Genomic DNA, 20,249 nt, shown 5'->3' on the forward strand with positions numbered 1-20,249 from the left:
TGAATGAACTTCAGCAATCGGCTTGCAAGCATTGATGTTGAACGAACTGCAGTAACAGATGTATATGTTGGGGTTTGAATTAATTGCTGCAGCAAGTCTGCATTTATTAACATTAAATGAACTACTTCAGCAAACTACATGCATTGGTTTTAAACGAACTGCAACAGACCAATACAGATTTGCACTGAATCAATCTTGCATCAGGCCTGCATGCATTAGTTGTTTAAAGAACTGCAGCAGACCTACATATGCTGTGCATAAACTTCAGCAGACATGCATCATTTAGCATTGAATGAACTGCAAAAGCAGACATGCATGGATCAGTGTTGAATGAACTACAGCCTTGCACTTGTGTGTATTAAAATTGAACGCATCACAATACATATCACCGATGATTAGACAAAACAGCAGTTTACCATTCTAACAAACCTATATGTGCTGCATTGATTACACCACTGCATCAGACCATATTGAGTTTAGGTTTAATTACGATGCTGCATGAAGTTTGCACTCTCTACCGTTTCTTAAAACACAATATTCATAATGCATATGTTACAGCCAGAACGCTGAAAACAAGTAAAACAAGCTTGCATTGAAATTGTAGTTTTCATGGCCTTGAAAAATGCTCTATGGTCATTGAGGTCAGTAGATTTTAAAGGAAATAAGTGAGAAAATTGTAGGTGCTTTGCCATAATCAATTGAAGCTTACTCAGTTCAAGAATTGCCTCTTCCAATTGAAAAATTTCAAATGTCATACTGTTAAATATAAAAGGTGAGGAAGAGAAACCAGGAAATGATAAACCTGACACCTGATTTGGGGCGATTACTGGACTCTATAATTCAACGCACAATGATGGTGTATTCAGAGAAATGTGATCGAACATAGCCCACATCAATTGACTGGGACAACACACACATCCTAGGACAGGTGAAACAAAGATTCACACAAGAACTCTGCGAGGCATGGCATTCTAACCCGAACTCCATCAATAAACGCATCGATTTAGATCCTATTTACCTTACCTTGAAAAAAATCTGGAAATGAAATCACCCACCATAAGAAACCAAGACCTATAAATAGAGAGGTGGGACATACCACCAATGCTTCACTGGAGACTCTCACTGATGATGTTACCAAGTTTGGTGACGAAATGTCAGAAAATAAATCTTCCAGCTCAGTGAGCTAACTTACATACTTACCATCAACCTGAGCTATAAATCTTCTCAAAAATCGCTATCAATTAGTAAAGAATGGATTATGTCGAACAAACCTAATCAATATTTTTGAGAATATACTTGAAGCTATAGACAGAGAAATGCCTGTGCATATAATTTATATGGATTTCCAGAAGGGTTTCAATAAGATTCCACACCAAAGACAGTCAGCCAACATTAAAACTCAGGGAATTTTAAAAATTTACTCAGTTGATTAGGAGATTGCTTAGTGGTAGTAGGCAGAATATAAATGAAATAAAAGGATAGATCTGAGTAGTTTTGAAATAATGAAACATTAGAAATATGGAGGTTCAAAGAGGTTTAGGGGTTGATATGCACAGAACATTAAGATGTGGTGGTCAGATATAAAACAATCAAAAAAGCACTTGGAATGTAGTCATTGTATTCTAGAAAACTTGAATATAAAGAGGTGGGAATTTATACAGTTATACAAAGTCTAGTTGGGCTTTATCTGGAGTGTTGGGAACAGACCACGAAAATCTGGTATGTTCTGATATAATGCAACAGTTCATTCCTCTGCAACCTCATGCTATAGAGAATTGCGCGATGGTAATCATTTATAGAAAAATGCACTGTAGAAGATCATTATAGAAAATCGCTATAGCTGTTCAGTACAAAGTTTGTTATCCAAAACGTGTCCACAATTCGTTGATCTATAGCCAATTTGTGTTGACAACACATTATACCAGAAATATATATTGGCTTTGGAGAGGTAATGCAGGCCAAGCAAAATATTACCAAGGGTTAGATTATGAGGACAGATTAGATATGGTACAGTACACTCGCAATGCCTTGATTACAGAAGGATAAACTATGATTTAAGGTTTTTAGAACTTTGAAAGGAGTTGCTAGAGTAAAGCTATTTTGTGTTGGTGGAGTCAAGGTTGTAGGGTTATGACTTTAAAACATTCAGGAGAACAGTTAGCAACATGGCTTTGTGCAGGGCAAGGCATGTCTTACTAACTTGAATTAATTTTTTGAGGAAGTGACAAAAGTAATTGATGAGGGTAGAACAATGGATGTTGTTTACATGGATTTTAGCAAGGCTTCTGACAGGGTCCCACATGTAAGGCCCATCCAGAAGATTAAGATGCATGGGATCCATGGTGACTTGGCCACGTGGATTCAGAATTGGCTTGCCCACAGAAGACAAATGGTAGTGATGGAAGGGTGTCTTTCAGGCTGGAGGTCTGTGACTAGTGGTGTTCCGCGTGGATCTGTACCTGGACCTCTGCTATTTGTGACGTATATAAATAACTTAGATGAAAGTGTATATGGGTGGATTAGTAAGCATGTAAATGGTACAAAGATCGGTAGAGTTGTCTATAGTGTAGACGATTGTCAAAGGATACAGCTGGATATAGATCAGTTGCAGATATGGGCAGAGATTTGGCAGACAGAGTTTAATCCAGGTAAGTGTGAGGTGCTGCACTTTGAGAGATCAAATGTTTAGGAAAAGTATCAAATTAATGGCAGGACTCTGAACAGCATTGTTGTACAGAAGAATCTTGGGGTTTAAACCCACAGCCCTGAAAGTGGCCATGCAAGTAGATAGGTTGGTAAAAAAAAGGTGTTTTGCATGCTTGCATTTATTGGTTGGGGAATTGAGTACAAGAGTCAAATTGTTACGTTGCAGCTTTATAATACTTTGTTTAGGCCACACTTATGTTTAATTCTGGTCTCCACAAGAAGGATATGGCCATTTTGGAGAGATACAGAAGAGTTCAAAGTTTGTGAGATGATTTGTAGCTTGGGTGTTCGTTGTTGTGGTTCTGTTCGCCGAGCTGGGAGTTTTTCTTGCAAACGTTTCGTCCCCTTTCTAGGTGACATTTTCAGTGCTTGGGTGCCTCCTGTGAAGCGCTTCTGTGCTGATTCCACCGGCATTTATACTGGTTTGAATCTGCCGCTTCCGGTTGTCAGTTGCTGTCCGCTGCAGTGGCCGGTATATAGGGTCTAGGTCGATGTGTCTGTTAATCGAATTCGTGGATGAGTGCCATGCTTCTAGGAATTCCCTGGCTGTTCTCTGTTTGGCCTGTCCTATAATAGTGGTGTTGTCCCAATCGAATTCATGTTGTTTGTCATCTGAGTGTACGGCTACTAGGGATAGCTGGTCGTGTTGTTTCGTGGCCAGTTGGTGTTCATGGATGCGGGTTGTTAGCTGTCTTCCTGTTTGTCCTATGTAGTGTTTTGTGCAGTCCTTGCTTGGGATTTTGTAAACTACGTTGGTTTTGCTGCTGCTGGGTATCGGGTCCTTTGTCCTGGTGAGTTGTTGTCTGAGAGTGGCTGTTGGTTTGTGTGCTGTTGTGAGTCCTAGTGGTCGCAGCAGTCTGGCTGTCAGTTCAGAAATGCTCCTGATGTATGGGAGTGTGGCCAGTCCTTTGGGTTGAGGCATGTCCTCATTTCGTTGTCTTTCCCTGAGGCATCTGTTGATGAAATTGCGCGGGTATCCGTTTTTGTTGAATACCTTGTATAGGAGTTCTTCTTCCTCTTTTTGTAGTTCAGGTGTGCTGCAGTGTGTTGTGGCCCTTTTGAATAATGTCCTGATGCAACTTCGTTTGTGTGTGTTGGGGTGGTTGCTTTCATAGTTCAGGACTTGGTCTGTGTGTGTGGCTTTTCTGTATACAGACCAAGTCCTGAACTATGAAAGCAACCACCCCAACACACAAACGAAGACGACGTGAGAGGCAAGTTTTTTGTACAGAAAATGGTAGGAGTTTGGAATGCACTGCTAGGGTGGTGGTTGAGGCAGATTTGATAAGGGCATTTAAGGGACTTTTAGATAAGAACATGAATAAGCAAGGAATGGAGGGATTATAGACCAAGAAGGGATGAGTTTAATTTGGCGTCATGTTTGGCATAGCATTTTAGGCTGAAGGGCTCGTTCTTATGCTGTACTGTTCGAAGTTCTATGTCTTGACTCACTGGGTAGTAGAGTAGACTGGTGGAAGAAAAACAGTACATGTTGGCCAATTAGTAACATTAAATCTGAGGCCTGTAGAGCTTTGCTAGCCTCAGGTATGCAGGGATATGGGCAAGACAGAGTTGGGAATCACAATAACTGTGATCTACATGAATGGGAGACAGGAGCTGAATTGTCCTGTTTCTAAAAAGTAGTTTTGAAGTGTTACTGCTGCAACTTAGGATAAGCGTCATATAGTATCATTCTACGAGTAATGGCGTGTCACATTTTAGTGATGTGGCTTTAAGTGATAACTATTGGTCAGGGAACAAACTATTGTTTTTCGAATATGCATGGGACTTGGTAGGGTCTTGGCGTCGTGTCCACACCCTTCTCAGAATTGGCTTGACAGCCCAGATTTTACCCCTAAATCTCCAAAGAGACTTCAGCCCTTTTTTTTAGTCTAGGAGCACGACTGTTATCACTGAGCCTCACTAACATCAGCTGAAATGATTGTTCGGCAAATCCTCTCAGTACCCAACCTGTTTGCAAGAGCGTTGCGTCTTGAGAACGCCCAACGTTTGGCAAAGTGAGGGGGGGGGGGGCTCCTTCAATTTTATTTCGCCCGAAGAGGTTTGTAGAGAAGCAGGGTTGAATTCACGCTCAACTCGCGTTTAACAACATCGACCCAACGTTAGTGATCTGAATTCAAGTCAGCAAAATGTATTGCCCTGTACATAGGAGGATAAATGAACAAACAATGGGATAAGGTGAACGGTTTGGCGCATCTTTCGTCGGACCTGAACTTCCGAGAACTTGTCTGTTCACTTTCCACCTGCTGTGCATTACGTTTTAATTTCAGATTGACAGTTCTCTGGTCCCTAGCGCGCAGATATTGTGGGTTAGCATTTCTCTTTCTTACTGTGAATCATACACACAGTAATTGTGAGGCGTAAGTCAACATCTTTTTTTTCCAAAAAAAAAGGATTGCTTATCTAGTCACACTAGATCCCGTTTTGGAATGTATTAAATCTCATCCGGATGCTGTATTGGGTTTGGTGAAGCATATGTTGATTTAATAAGGAACAGAGCGCCACGGTCGTTCAGACGAATTGGTTGTACATAAGGGGGCGCCGCTCGGTATCCTGATCCCTGGGAATCCTGAGGCAGTGGGACAGCATTCTCTCGATGGTGTTTTACTTGGTGGGGGCTTGGTGGGTGGGGTTTGTAAGGGTTGGGGGTGAGGGGGGGGGAGGTGATGGTGAAACCCAGCCTATGGGGTCCTAGGAGGCACTAAAAAAGGATTTCTCTCTCTCTCTCTCTCTCGCATTCATCTTCAGCATCAGGAGTAATGGACAGCGTGGTGCCATACGACGGACAATGCAAGTACTCTTCAAATACCGCCTGATTCACCAAGATTTTTATTTTTAAAAATCGGATTGATTTATATTTGTCGATACCGGTCTCCATTGAGTAGCGGCGGTGGGGAGGAATGGAACCAGCGGTTCATTAACCGTTAGCGATGAAGGCAGAAGGAAGGCTGTGTTGTTCTGTGAGGCTTCACAACAGATGCAGACTATGCTGGAGTCAGTGGCTCCAGTGCGTTTCCTCTGCTCCCAGTGCCACTCGATTACAACGGGAAACCCGCATATCCTCTCGCTCCTCTTATCTTTTTGCCAATATGCTGCCTCGTCTTCCTCCTGCTTCCTGCCGTTTGTGACATGAAAATAAGGAGGCGAAAGGCACACAGGGGGATTAAACAAAAAAAAAGAGAACTATAGCCCGCACCCGAATAACGAACTCAAACTGAAGACCATAGACTGTTGTCTGATTTGACGCGCTCAGCAAGATAGACGATTAGCAGGGCTCTATCTTCAGTCTTTTTAAATATATTAATATCCATAAAACCCGGAAGGATGGGTTGCATTCAGAGTATAACTTGTAAATCACGGATACGTCGAGAGAATATAGTGGTATATGATGTTTCTGCTACCATTGATCAGTGCCCAACTCTAATCGAGGAGAATTCTCCCATTGTTTTACGGTACAAGACTCCATACTTCAAGGCATCCGCCCGGGTGGTGATGCCTCCAGTCCCCCGGAACGAAACGTGGGTTGTGGGGTGGATTCAAGCCTGCAACCAGATGGAATTTTTCAACACCTACAGCGACCTCGGAATGTAAGGGAATTTAACACGGTAGAGTATGTGTAATGCACTGCCAGTTCATCCTTGCAGTGTGCTAAGATGATGAACCGACTATAAGTCAGCATTGCAACATGGTCAATCCACACACATAAAAGCCGGCTTTATTGGCTAAACGTATTGCAGTCACCTTATTTAAATACACTAGTGTTTAATCCTCATTGTACAACTGATCTGTGATGAATGGCTTTGGTAGCTGCGGCTTCCTTCATTGGTATTACTGTGCATTAGTGAGGATTGCATGAAATTCATCCAATATCATAGCGTGGGTATACAGTGGAGATTATTTTTATGCACATATGCCGGGTTTATTTTTGTTATTTTTGCCACTGCATGATCACAAGGCATTCCTATCCTGTCTTGGTGGCACCCGATAGGTTTATGTTCAGATTTAGTGACAGAAGCGTCCGTACGTTGCTAAACAGTTAATTTTTCTGTGCAGACCAGCACTTCCAGACTAAACATGCTCACCCGCCCACGTTTCTTTCTAAGGAATAGGAGTCATTCTTAAGAGAGGGAGTTAAACATGGCTATATATTAAGACAGCTGCAGCGTTAGATGTCTTCCATTTGACTAGCTACCACGCACACAATTAGGAAGAGTTTGAAGGTGCATATTTAAAGGTACAGTGTCAGTCAGGCTCAATTATGATTCACGTCATGTTTCCAAGTTAATCCCATAAATTAAAATGAAATTTAACAAACCAGTCGTGATCAACATAGAGCCAGACTGAAATTGCTTAATCATTATTTACTGCTACCGAACTTTCAGTCCTTATTATGGTAAAGCGCCGATCGAGACAAAAATGCAGCTTTGCATCAAAGCTTTAGGGCAAAGTGGCAGTTTGCGACTCGAACTTCCGCATCGTCTTTAATGATCGCGTATAATTTCAGGCTGCATCCTTCACCATGTAACAACGTGAAAGCTGGCTCGGACTTCAGTTGGATCTCGTTGAAAACACGGGGCGTGACGATTCAGTGCCGCTGACAATAAAATTGCAAGTTCCAAAATAGTATCTCGATACTTTGCGAAGGCAATTACATCTTTCTGAATCCGACTGGGATCCAAAAGCAACACTTCCATAGACTAAATAACCCCAGGGCCCCCTCTCGCGCGGCATTCAGACGATTGATCCATGTTTAATGCCAACATCGCATAGCAGAGACAATTCTAGGTTATTTAAAACCTTTGAAATGAGTTCTTTCCCTTGTTTCACCCAGACAACCCTGCCCCCCTCCCCCCACGCTCAAGTTCAACATCTGTCCCCCTTTAAAGTTAGATGTCTGTCACTCATACAATGGACCTTGAATTTAAACAAATGCAAGGGATCTATGGTTCAAATCTATCGACGCCCAATGGGCAAAACTTGTGAGCGATGGCATTCCAGTGAGCTATGAATTTCCGAAAACTTAACGTTGACCTGACATCTGACTGTAGGAAGGAGACAGCACGGTCGGAATCTCGTTTTCCTTTTGAGTTGAAATTCCCAAAGCAATACCGGACAATCAAGAACTCTGGCAGACGCCAAATATAGAATAGCTCCAAGTTCTTTACATAGCTGACACCAGTGATGTGATATGGAGAGACCGTTGTTGTCTTTCATGTCATGTTAATGTCCTTGCCACCAAGATCCCTGTACACGTTGTCCTTTACATCACCAGACAATGTACTGTGCTCCCCATCCACATATCTTGTCACAATCCTGGGCAGCAGATTATATCATATTGACAAATCTTCGCAGCAGGCGAAAGATAATGCTTTGTTGCATTGTTGCTGAGGTAAACAATATCAGATTGTTCAGTAGCTCCATAGTTAATCAATAACAAGTACCAGTCAACAATATATTTATGCAATACCGATAAGGTTCTAAAAGAGTAATCATAAAACAAAGATATTAAGGCTGTAATTTGGAAGAGTAACCAAAAAGGTCAGTCAAACTATGAAGGATAACTTAGAGGAGGAGAGAGATGTAGGGAGGTTGAGGGAGAGAATGCCAAGAGCTGAAAACTTAGAGAACTAAGGGTACAGTGTAGCCATTAAGGTTGAATTATTATTAAGTTTTTTAATGCGTTTTAATTGGTTTTAGATATTTTAATGTTTAGTTTTAGTGGTAGATTTAATCAGTTAATGATAGATTTCGTCAAGTAGACAGGCAAAAGGCCAGAAATCACAGATCTTACAGGGTTCTAGGGCTGGAGGAAGCTACCAAAACAGAAAGCGGGAAGGCCAATACACAGTTATGAATTTACTGTGACAAGCTAAATCTTCTGTGCACAACCTGGATTCTATTCCTTACTGACAAGTCTATTGTGGACCTTTTGTCCCCTTACTTTGCTTACCTCCTTCTGTCTATTTTCCAGAACTGGAACTAAAAGTTCTGGAACTCAACTGTAAACAGCCCCTTCCAATGTCTTAAAGTTGTGTTTTTTGTAAACTGTGTACAATTCTGCTCTGCATTTTCATCATTTTATAAGAGAACTGAATTGTAGCCTTTTTTAAATACAGAAACACTTCAGGAGAAAGTTATGATTGCTAATGTCAATACAGTTCAAGGTGTGATACTCACCAAATTATTTCATAGCCAAGGATTGGGTTAACACATTTCTGCAGAATGCACTGTTTATTAAAATGACAATATTTTTCTAATTAGTTTATTCCATAGTAATCACCAGTTTTAAAGTGCTGAATACTTTGTCTCTCTCCACACATAGTTGCATTATAATAATTTACCAAACAGTGCTGTATATTAATAGGGGAAGTATTAACTAATGGATTCATAAAGCCATCATGAAAATTGGAAAATTTGGGTGGCACGGTGGCACAGTGGTTAGCACTGCTGCCTCACAGCGCCTGTAGACCCGGGTTCAATTCCCGACTCGGGCGACTGACTGTGTGGAGTTTGCACGTTCTCCCCGTGTCTGCGTGGGTTTCCTCCGGGTGCTCCGGTTTCCTCCCACAGTCACAAAGATGTGCGGGTCAGGTGAATTGGCCAAGCTAAATTGCCCGTAGTGTTAGGTAAGGGGTAAATGTAGGGGTATGGGTGGGTTGCGCTTCGGCGGGTCAGTGTGGACTTGTTGGGCCGAAGGGCCTGTTTCCACACTGTAAGTCTAGTCTAATCTAATCTATAATATTTAAGATAGGTGGTTGAAAAGTGTTCTGAGGGCTTAAGTCCAGTTTGCGTAGAGAAGAGATTACAATTTAGCTCACAAAATTAACTAAATCTGTGCAAAAGAATAGTTCCTCCTTCCCCAAATCCTGCCATGGTCTTGCATCTCCCAATCCATATAACCTCTGTCAGTCCTACAACCCCTCCATTGTGCCTTTAGCTATCTAGGCTTTAAACTTTGAAATTCCCTACTTTAGCCTCTCCAAACCTTTCTCCTCCTCTAGGTCATCCTTCAAACTTTAAGCTTTCAATTACCTTTACAAATTCATTTCAGTGACTCAGCAATTTTTAAAATGATTGTTTTTTAGTGTCTTGGACATATTTACACTTTAAAGACACCATATAAATCCAAATCAAATAAATACAAATTATTATTACTGTCAATGATGATGGCTGGCTGAAGAATTCTATAGACAAGGAGTAAGTTGGAAGAATAAATATTTTGAATTTCTATCAAACCTTGGATCTGAATTATGCTTATCTCATCTACCCAAAAGACCAAGTTGCTCTTCCTGAACTGTTATGTTTTTTACAGAGAGACTGACACATTCATACTGTTGGATGCATAACATTTCTGTAACTCAATACATTATACTTGCCTCTTCCTTAATAGAATGTCATAACACCAATTAATGATAAATCTCTTTTTCTTAATTTAAACATTTGGTAAGGTACCTGTCAATTCATTTCTTTTTAATTGCCAACCAATTAGAAGACATGAAGCTGCTGAGAGACTACAATAGTTTGTTGGCAACGAATGTTTTCTCATTAGGAGAAAATTTCTGGATGATTCAATGAAAATTTCAATCAATATCTTACTTTAATATTTCATAGAGGTTTGCAACTTGCCATTTGCCCTCAAAACCCATTGCTCCACTGCCTTTTCACCCCTTTACCAACATCAATTAACTCCAGTTTCATAAATCACCGATCCCAATTATCCTGCAATAGACGTTTTAGAACTAACTTCCAGAATCTTTTACCTATTCACACCAACTCTTTGTATATCACCATGTCATTATCATTGGCTTTCATATCAGTCAGGTTCAACTCCTCCAACTGACAATGTAATCAAAATCTCCACAAGACCATTGCCAGATGTTCACAGGAGCACCTCACTATATCACAGTACTGCTTTTATTGCAGGGTGATTTATTTGAACCATATCTATGAAGAACAATAGTTTATTGGAGTGAAGCCTTGCTGCTGTTTCTGTTGAGCTCCTAATTATTTTCCAGGAGAAAACAATTGGCAAATTGAAAGGCTTTATATAAAGGTTTCCACTGGAGCAGCATCAATAAAAGGGTAGCTTAATCAAATAAATGTATCACATTGAAACTAGAGAATATTAATTACTTTGAAAGCAACCCTGTTCATTGTGAACTGTTAATTTTCTCATATTGATCTGAGTCATAAAAGAAAAGAAAATATTGGGAGAATTAGACAAGGAGGAAAGCAAGTGTTTCTGTTCCTTTGTAGCATCTGGATATCACTCATTCCTAATTACCCTTAGGTGGGTGGTATTGATCTGTCATTTTGAACCACTGTAGTCCTTGTGGTGAAGGTATTCCCACAGTGCTGTTATGTTTGGAGTTCAAGGATTTTGATCAACTACAATGAAGGAACTGAAATATATCTTTATGTCAAGACAGCATGGTATTTGGAGGGTAACTCAAGGGTTAGTGTGTTCCCATGTATCTGCTGCCCTTTTTCTTCTGGGGAGTAGAGGTTGCAGATTTGTAAGGTGTGTTGAAAACGCCTTAGTGAGTTGCTGCAATGCATTTTGTAGATGGTACACATGGCAACCATAGAATGCCTGTGGTGGAGGGAGTGAATGCTTAATACAGCAGATGGGGTGAGATAAACGTCCCTATTGTAATTAACTTTTCATGTTTTTTTGATGACATTCTTAGAATTTAAAGCAGTTATTTCTGCTACTGTGAATTCTAGACTTTGGGAAGAATTATGTTATTAAAGAATGGCTTAATAATGGTGGTGGTGTTTCATATCATAGGGCATCAACAGAACACTAATAGAGTTATCCCATAAACCAGCTTAATCATTTTCACACAAAATCTAACTTCTTTGTTCGAACCAAAAGAGGGACACCTGACAATTAGTGTATTCAATAGATTGATGTCCACTTCGTGTTGCCAAAAAAATTGCATGAGTCTAAAAAGCAAAATGAAGAGGAACAGATGGAGTGAAACTATTTTTGTTGTTTGGAGAGTTTAAGACGAGAAGGTCTGAAGAGTGCAGTCAGACTATAACAGGGCAACATTAAGAAATGCATGATGAAAATTTGAAACACTTCAACAAATGGCAAGTGTTGCTAGTTCAGTTATAAATTATACATCTGAAGTTGATGGATTTTTAGTAACTGAAGATATTAAGGGAAAGGGGGATCAATCATGATCTTGTTGAATGACTGAAAGGTTCCTGGAAGGCCGACTGACCTAGTTCTATTCAATGCTGTAACATTTAGAGTAATAGAGTCAAGCAGCACGCAAACAGACCCTTTAGTCCAACTATTCCGTGCAGAACGTAATCCCAAATTAGACTTGTCCGTCCTGACTGCCCTTGTCTGATATCCTTCTGAATCTTTTCCATTCAGGTACTTTCCAAATGTGTTTAAAACATTGTAATTGTATCCATGTCCACGACTTCCTCAGGAAGTTCATTCCACACATGAACCACCCTCTGTGTAAAATATTTGCTCCTCATTTATTTTGTCAATCTCTCTCCTCTCACCTTAAAAATATGTCCCTAAACTTGACGTCTACCATCCTAGGGAAAGGACACCTACCATTAATCATATCTATACCCCTCATGATTTTATCAACTTCTATAAGGTCACCTCTCAACTTCCCACGCTCCAGTGAAAAAAGTCCCAACATATGCAACTTTTCTTTGTAACTCAAATCTTACATGCTGGACAAAATCCTGGTAAACCTCTTCTGGACCTTCTCCAGCTTAATAATATCCTTCCTGTAACAAGGCATTCAGAACTGGACACTATTCCAGCAAAGGCCTCACCAATGTTCTGTATAACCTCAACATGACATTCCAACTCCTAAACTCAAAGGACTGAACCATGAAGGCAAGCGTACTAAATGCCTTTTAACCGCTCAGTCTAAATATGACGCAAACTTCAAAGAATCATGTACCTGAACCCCTAGGTCCCTCAGTTCTACAACCCTACCCAAGGCTCTACCCTTGTTTTTTTGTACCAAATGCAATACCTCACGATATCCAGATTGAACTCTATCTGCCATTTTTCAGCCCGTTCACCTATTTGATCAAGATCTCTTTGTAATCTAAGAAAACCTTCTTCACTGTCTACAATGCCACCAATTGCTTCATGATTCATGTGTATCAGTCAAACTTTCAAACTCTACAATGTCCATTTTGTGAGACTCATCATTTCATCAGAATTTATTTTATTTTTAATACGTTAATATGTTAATTTTTTTAATATCTCTGTGCCAGGTAAAGGCTTGACTGATGGGTTGAGCAAATGACCTGCTTTCCCATTGCTGTTTATGCTGCATAAATACCATCTCTTTTTAAGAGGGGAAGGTGCAATGCTCTAACTGCACTATGTGGGACAGAGTTAGTGAGGATCGAGCTGCACCCCACATCATGTTATAGCAAGTCCAAGGAGTGGCTTATTAGTACAGCATACTGAGCAGAGGGGCCAAATCCCTTGCATGCACAACTGTCACAGGAAGCTCATCACTAGAGCAGAAAAGTACAATTTACCCTAATATTCATCATACTTATTCTTACCCTGTATGCTCAGCAAAATTTGGAACTTGTCAGTGTTTTTGATGCACATTTTGGAACACAGTTGGATTTCAGTTTCAAATTTTTACAGCCATTTGTGTTATGAAAAATACAAATATTTTGAAGAGTCCACTTTGTATTGTTAGCATCAGACACACTCACTTCACATATACCCTTTGTGATTTTGTAGATTCATACTTAGATAATTAGCCACAATCTACATAGATGTCTCTGTAAGAAAGACAGACAATTGGCTAAATGTTTGTATACAGGGAGCATGGGGCAAAGTGAGGGGGTGGGCCCTCACAATTGTGGAAACCTTCAGAATTATTATTTTTTAAATCTAACACCTTTAAACTAGTGGGAAGTTGAAACTCAAACCCAAGACTCTGTGTTTAATAACTTCTTTAACAATTCTTTTTATAAATTAGTGACAACTCAAAAATTATTTTCTACCAGCAATCCTGTTTTAGAATCATAGCAATTCTAAAAATGAAGTTTCATTTAAACCTCCTTGTGTTTTAGTTTTCAATTGACATTTCTGGGACAACAGGGCATAACAATTTTCTTATCAGTAATAGACAACTGGGTTAATGTTTTATTACTTAGGGAAATCTCATCTTGTACTGTCAAGGAAGGCACTGAACATACTGATGAAACTGCAGATTGTATTCTCTCTTTAAAACATGTTGAATTGATTTGTACTTTCACAACAAGATTTAACCAACTCCTTTGTTCTACCACATTTTCTGATGTGAATAGTTCTTCAGGAATTAGTACAAAGCTCTTCTAAAACTCTCATCTATCCCTTGGGAGAATTACTTTGGAGTCATGTGGCAGAACAACAGCTTATATTTATAAAGCACCCTTAAAGTAGCAAAATTTGCACAGGTGCTTCTCAATGACATAATCAGACAACAAATGAATGGAGACTAAGAAGGAGATATGATGGCCAGGACCAAAGATTAATCAAAGTGAGAAGTTTACAGGGGAAAGGGTTGGTGAAATCCAAAGGTTTTCATCAGAGGGAACATCAGAGCTTTAGGCCTATATATTCTTAAGGGTCTTGACAGGATAAGTGCTGAAAGGACGTTTCCCCTCATGGGAGAGTTTAGGACCAGAGATCATAGTATCAAAATAAAGGGGCACCAATTTAAGACTGAGATGAGGAGGAATTTCTTCCCTCAGAGAGTTATGACTCTTTGGAACTCCTGGCCACAGAGAGCTGTTGGGACAGAGTCCTTGTATATATTTAAGGTTAAGATAGATAGATTCTCAGTAGGAGAAACAAAGGTTATGGGGAAAATGCAGTAAAATGGACATGCGGAATGGTGGATCAGCCATGATTCTGCTGAGTGGTGGAATAGATTTGAGGAGTCAATTGGCCTCCTCGTATCTCTATTTCGTATGGTCTTAAATGCCAACAGAGAGACAAAACAAGAAGAATGTTCAGAAGAAACTAGAATTGAAGGATCACTGATGTCTAGGAGGGTTGTAGAGCTCTTGGAAGTTGAAGGGATACAAATAAATCCTGCGTAATTCAGAAAATAAGTTATGATTTTAAAAAATGAATTCAAAGCTTTTGTCTTACACTCATCAGGACTAAACACAAGAAAATCACCTGAGACAGGAAGCAATAATTTATACAGCATGAGAAGAAGGTCATGATTGGTTAGACTGTGGTTGGCATGGAGATGCAGCAGGAACCTGTTAACTGTCTTACTTGACAGTCTCACCATCTTACTTTAAATTCAAAACAGGCACGGTCTTTTGTGTTTCTTTCCTAATAAATGCAAAATTGAAATCACCAATATCATATCCCTTTTTTAAGTATGTTAAAGGGATTGTGCAAATTGTGAGGATTTTCCTTTGATAGGCAACTGGAAGCTGTTAATATATGGACAAGTGGCAGTAGAATTAATTTATCTTTGCTTTCAAGCTACCTTCTACAGGAAATACAGAAAACAGTGCAGTAACATATATCAATTGACAGACACAGTAATGAATTATACATTTTTCAGAAACAGTGGAGACATACTAGCATAAATGCTGCTGCATTTTTTTAGTAAATATTTTCCTTTCTGCTCAGTATGTTTAAAAGTAAAAGTAAAGAATTTGAATCAACAGGAACAACTTGATTCATCAACTGTCTTTTCACACATCAAATAATTCACTCCATAGTGCTGCCATGAATCAGATATAAGATATTACTGACAGTATCTTACTTGATAATATTAATGTAGTCAAAATGCACCATGATAAAACAATCTCAAGAAGAAATGAGGTTGAGGCAATGTATGACATTAGTGGGCATCCATCCTATTTCCTGGTAGCAATTATAAACGTGGAATTTACAGCAAATAACATTTCTGTTCAATATTTTAAAAATTGATCACACATTGAGCTAAAGTGCTTTTGAGCAAAACATTTTATCTGAACTATGAATACAACCCTAAAATGCAAGAGTAGGCAAGTTGTCTCCTCCAACTTGTTCAACCATTGCCTTTTTAAAAAAACTTTTGTGAAATGTGGGTGTTCCTGGCAAGGCCTATTTGTATATTATATTGCTGTGTGTCTGGAGTTGTATGTAGGCCAGACCAGGTAAGGACAAATTTTCCGGTCCTATAGGTCATTAGTGAATCAGTTGGTTTTTCACCATTACTGAGACCAGTGTTATATTCCAGATTTATTAATTGAACTTAAGATCCATGAGCTGCTGTGGGTTCTGAATCCATATCTCCAAAGCATTAGGCTGAATCTCTGGATTACAGGTCCATGGATATTACCACTACTCAACCATCCTCATCCCCAGTGAGGTGATAGTTATTCTGCAATCAAAGTTAGAGGCCTGTATCTCTGTGTACTCCTGAAACATTTTGGTAATCAAAAATTGAATAATCTTTGTTTTAAAATTACCATCAAATGTAGCATCACTAGTCTGGTGTAGCAGAAAGTTTTAATTGTTTACCGTCCTTTCACAAAGAAGCTGGTTCTCATTTTTAAACAGTGTCCATTACTCCTGAAAGTCATGGAAATAGTTCCTCTCATTTTATCTTATCTGTTCTCCTTAATGTCTGTGAATCTTTCAAGCAAATTCCACCTCAATATGTTTCATCAATGAGGTTAAAAAAAAAGTTGTCAAGGATCAACAAAAACAATAAAATCAGCTCAGCCCTTCAACCCTCTAACTCTCCTGATAAACAGTCATGAATGTCCACACTATTTGTTAACACTGTATGTGGTTGGTAAAATGCATCCGAACGAATAAGTTGTGCGAACTACAGCTGCCTGCAGATCATGCTTATCTGTATTTATCTTTATCCAGGTCTAGCTGGGAACTTCCTGATTTGCGAGAAGGCAGGGTTAAAGCTATTAGTGATTCTGATGGAGTGAGCTATCCATGGTATGGGAACACCACCGAGACAGTGACACTGGTCGGCCCCATTAACAAGGCGTCTCGCTTCTCAGTCAGTATGAATGACAATTTTTACCCGAGTGTAACATGGGCGGTCCCTGTGAGTGAGAGCAACGTGCCGCAACTAACCAGGATTAAGAGAGACCAAAGTTTCACCACCTGGCTGGTAGCCATGAACACAGTCAGCAAAGAGAAGATTTTACTTCAGACAATCAAATGGAGGATGCGGGTTGACATTGAAGTCGACCCGTCGAATCCGTTGGGTTACCGTGCTAAGCTTGTTGGAAGGACACAGCAGGAGCAGCCTCGGATATTAAGCAGGATGGAGCCCATACCGCCGAATGCCTTGGTGAAGCCCAACGCGAACGACGCCCAGGTTTTAATGTGGAGACCCAAACGTGGTCTACCTCTAGTTGTCATACCTCCCAAGTAGTAATAGACGCTTGCAGCCGTTCAAGGAAATCTTCTAAGGCCGTGCATTTTTAACACACCTCCTATTTCATTCAGCAGCAAGGAATGAGCAAGGTTGGAATTTTTTTGAGGGGGTGGGGGGGGGAACATCTGCACTTGTTTGAAGGAGGTGAATGAAGCCTTTGGTTCGGTTGTACACCTCGGGATCTCACGTGGCTGTTTACAAAGGTCATCCGACTGTACAACCATCCTGGTAACACTTGATCCTTATTTTTTGTTTAACTTTTTTTTGATAGGGCAATGTTCTCGGTCCAGATGAACTGGCCGTGGTGCTGAAATGTGACGGGAATAAGGTACCACTATTTTCTAGCTGCCTGCGGGCCGTGTGTGGCTCCACAGTGCAGGCTTCAATCAGACGATGCTTCCTACTCTTGCTAACATGTCCTGACTGTTCGACTGATTAATGGATAGTTTTTTTTTATTTTGCATGCACCTCGTGTTGAGAAGATGTATGGTTCGGAAATCCATGTGCATTCAGTTTTTGTGTATTGTGAGTAATTTCGAGCCTAATACCACAATTGTCGCAGTCAATTGAATGACTTTTTTAATATTAAAATGGCAAGGTTTATTTGGAATGTTTAATAAGTCTGCATTCAAACCTTAACGGAGTGGGAGTGGGGTATCTCTCCATCTGTTTTGCTGTGACTCTTTTTCAATCGTTAGATGCCAAAGTGGCTGGGAGTTTAACGCATTGTTGCCATGGTTTTAATGATTTCAACCGAAGATGTCTTTAGAAAACCCATGCCTTTTAATTGGGCACAATCTATGGCGTTTTTAATATATACATATATGATGTTAATTTATCATTTTATTTCGCCAGTGCACAACAGCAGAGGTAGTCTTGTTTTAGTTTCATCTCGATAGTACAATGGTTTTGATATTCTCCAACTTAATTCGGAGCAGAATATCACTTTGCAATATTTATGCTGGCTCAGCGGTCAAGACTTAAAGTTGATACTTGTATTTGAATTCTATTTGATGTGATTTTACATTGCACCTTTGGCACTTTGGTTAAATCTCAATGCTACACTGAGCATTGCTAGGTTTGTTGAAGCATATTATTTATTGGTTAATGCGGGTAAGTATTAGGGATACAGCGGCCTAGTCTGGACTGAGCAATGAGAAGTATTGGTAAGGGTGTATACCTGTGGACGGCCCCCTTTTGTGTAGACGTTTTATTCCCAAAGTGTAAAGTGAGGGCTTGCTTTTGCTCTTCCAGCAGTGGGAGATAACCAACATCTGTCACCTCCATCTGTTAAATCTCAAAAGAATTGGATTGTAATTGAACAGAATAATGTTGTAGGATTAGGGAGAAATGGGCAGAAGAGTGGGACTTATACAGAGAGCAGGCACATGATGGGCTGAAAGGCCTCCTTCTGTGCCTAATGCTTCTATAATCCTGTCTCTGTGACTGAATGTGGAAGTCAAAACCATTGTATTAAATAAAAACACATACACTTTAATTTCCCATCCGATTACTGTAAACATTGTATTTACCATCTAAACATTATCAGAATTGTGTTTTGGTATTTGTAAATCACACCATTTTATATATAAGAAAGGTTTTCTTTAAAGCTGCAAATTGGGTCCATGATGTTGAAGTCAAATGCTAAGTCAAATGTATTCACCTGAGAAAATATGAATCGATATGTTGTGTTGCTGGAAAGTTTGGCTTTGCAGCGTGCCTTATAAACCAGTGAGATCTGCTGCATACCTGGCTCTCTCCGGAGTACAGATGTTTGGCAGATGTTTGGCTCACTAATCTGTGAAGTGTAGGTTGAAAGGTGACAAGCTGTTGATTGGTAGATTGCATGCATTTTCTGTAACTGAGAGATTTGCACTTTGATTTTGTTCATTTATACTGGAATATGACATGTCACTTTCATTGCTGGAAAACAATGAAATAAAAATGCAATTTTTTTTCTAAGTACAATGAAATATATTAATTTACATCTCCTTTCATTTGGAGAGACCTGCATTTATTCAATCAGAAATTCTTTAAAAACACTCATGTTGTGAATCTAAACGTAGGACAATTTTGTGTGGATTGTATTCACAAACAAAAAGAGATACTTGCCTCTTCAATTGCATCCCAATTAAACTTTTGCATGGGCCAAATTTGGTTTGTTTATTTGCATGCAGGAGAGCTGTATTTTATGAAATCTGTACTCAGCAATATAACTTTAGCAAAAGGGTTTTGATGAAAGGTCATCTATTTGAAACATTAATTCTGTTTCTTTCTTCATAGATGCTGCCAGTTCTGTTGAGAATTTGCAGCATTTTCTGTTTTTTTAATGACCATTAATTGTGTGATACATTTTGGTTTTTCTTTGCCTGAAATTTCACAGTCAGATAATGCACCGATTACAGTAGCTGCATGAGAAACAAACCAAAAGAAATATGCTTACAGGATAGCCACAACAGAATAGACAGCATTTGTTGGAAAAAAAATGAATTTCAGATTTCCAGCATTTACCGTGTTTCTTTGTGATTTTACTGCTGCAATTTAGAGCTCCCCATACCCCATCCAAACTAAATGCACAATTTTCAGAGTCTGGTGGGAATAGTACTGATTTATTGCTCAATTGGTTAGTGCTGTATTGTACTTGGATTGCTGTGAGAAATTGCTTTTGAGCCAACAATTCAATTAGATTTGATATGTGACAGAAATTCAAATAGTACTTTTAGATCCATATTTTTAAAAAAAGATGCATTAAAATGTGCTGTGAAAATATACAAGATTGAAAGATACAATTAGTTTTGTGTCAACCTGTCAGGAGACCTACCTGTCTAGTTCTCATTTGCATCAAACTCTACAGCCCAGAAGTTTCACTGCATGATTTTACTATACAACATAGAACTCATTAATTTGAGAATACTTCAATTGAATTTTAACAAAGGAATTTAAGAATCCTATTGTCACTTTCAAAACACTTTGTGGCCTCATGTGTGATTTTAAGGAGCTCTTTAACCCTCTGAGAACTTTGCATTTCTCCAATTCTGGCCTCTTGAGCATCCCCTACTTTCTTCCGAGTATCTTCCATGCCTTGAGCCCTTTCCCTCTCCACTTCTC

At 39.5% G+C, this 20,249-nt stretch overlaps 1 protein-coding gene across 1 annotated transcript; it reads left to right on the top strand.

Moving 5' to 3' along the window:
* Positions 1–5,446: 5,446 nt before the first annotated feature.
* Positions 5,447–17,610, top strand: LOC132818668 (protein FAM78B). Its single transcript, XM_060829691.1, has 2 exons — positions 5,447–6,314; positions 16,616–17,610. The coding sequence occupies exons 1-2, from the start codon at positions 6,052–6,054 to the stop codon at positions 17,136–17,138; spliced, it is 786 nt and encodes a 261-aa protein (XP_060685674.1). The 5' UTR covers positions 5,447–6,051; the 3' UTR covers positions 17,139–17,610.
* The last annotated feature ends 2,639 nt before the right edge of the window (positions 17,611–20,249 follow it).

The sequence above is a fragment of the Hemiscyllium ocellatum genome, chromosome 9 (assembly GCF_020745735.1).
Source record: "Hemiscyllium ocellatum isolate sHemOce1 chromosome 9, sHemOce1.pat.X.cur, whole genome shotgun sequence".
In the NCBI taxonomy this organism is placed as follows: Eukaryota; Metazoa; Chordata; class Chondrichthyes; order Orectolobiformes; family Hemiscylliidae; genus Hemiscyllium; species Hemiscyllium ocellatum.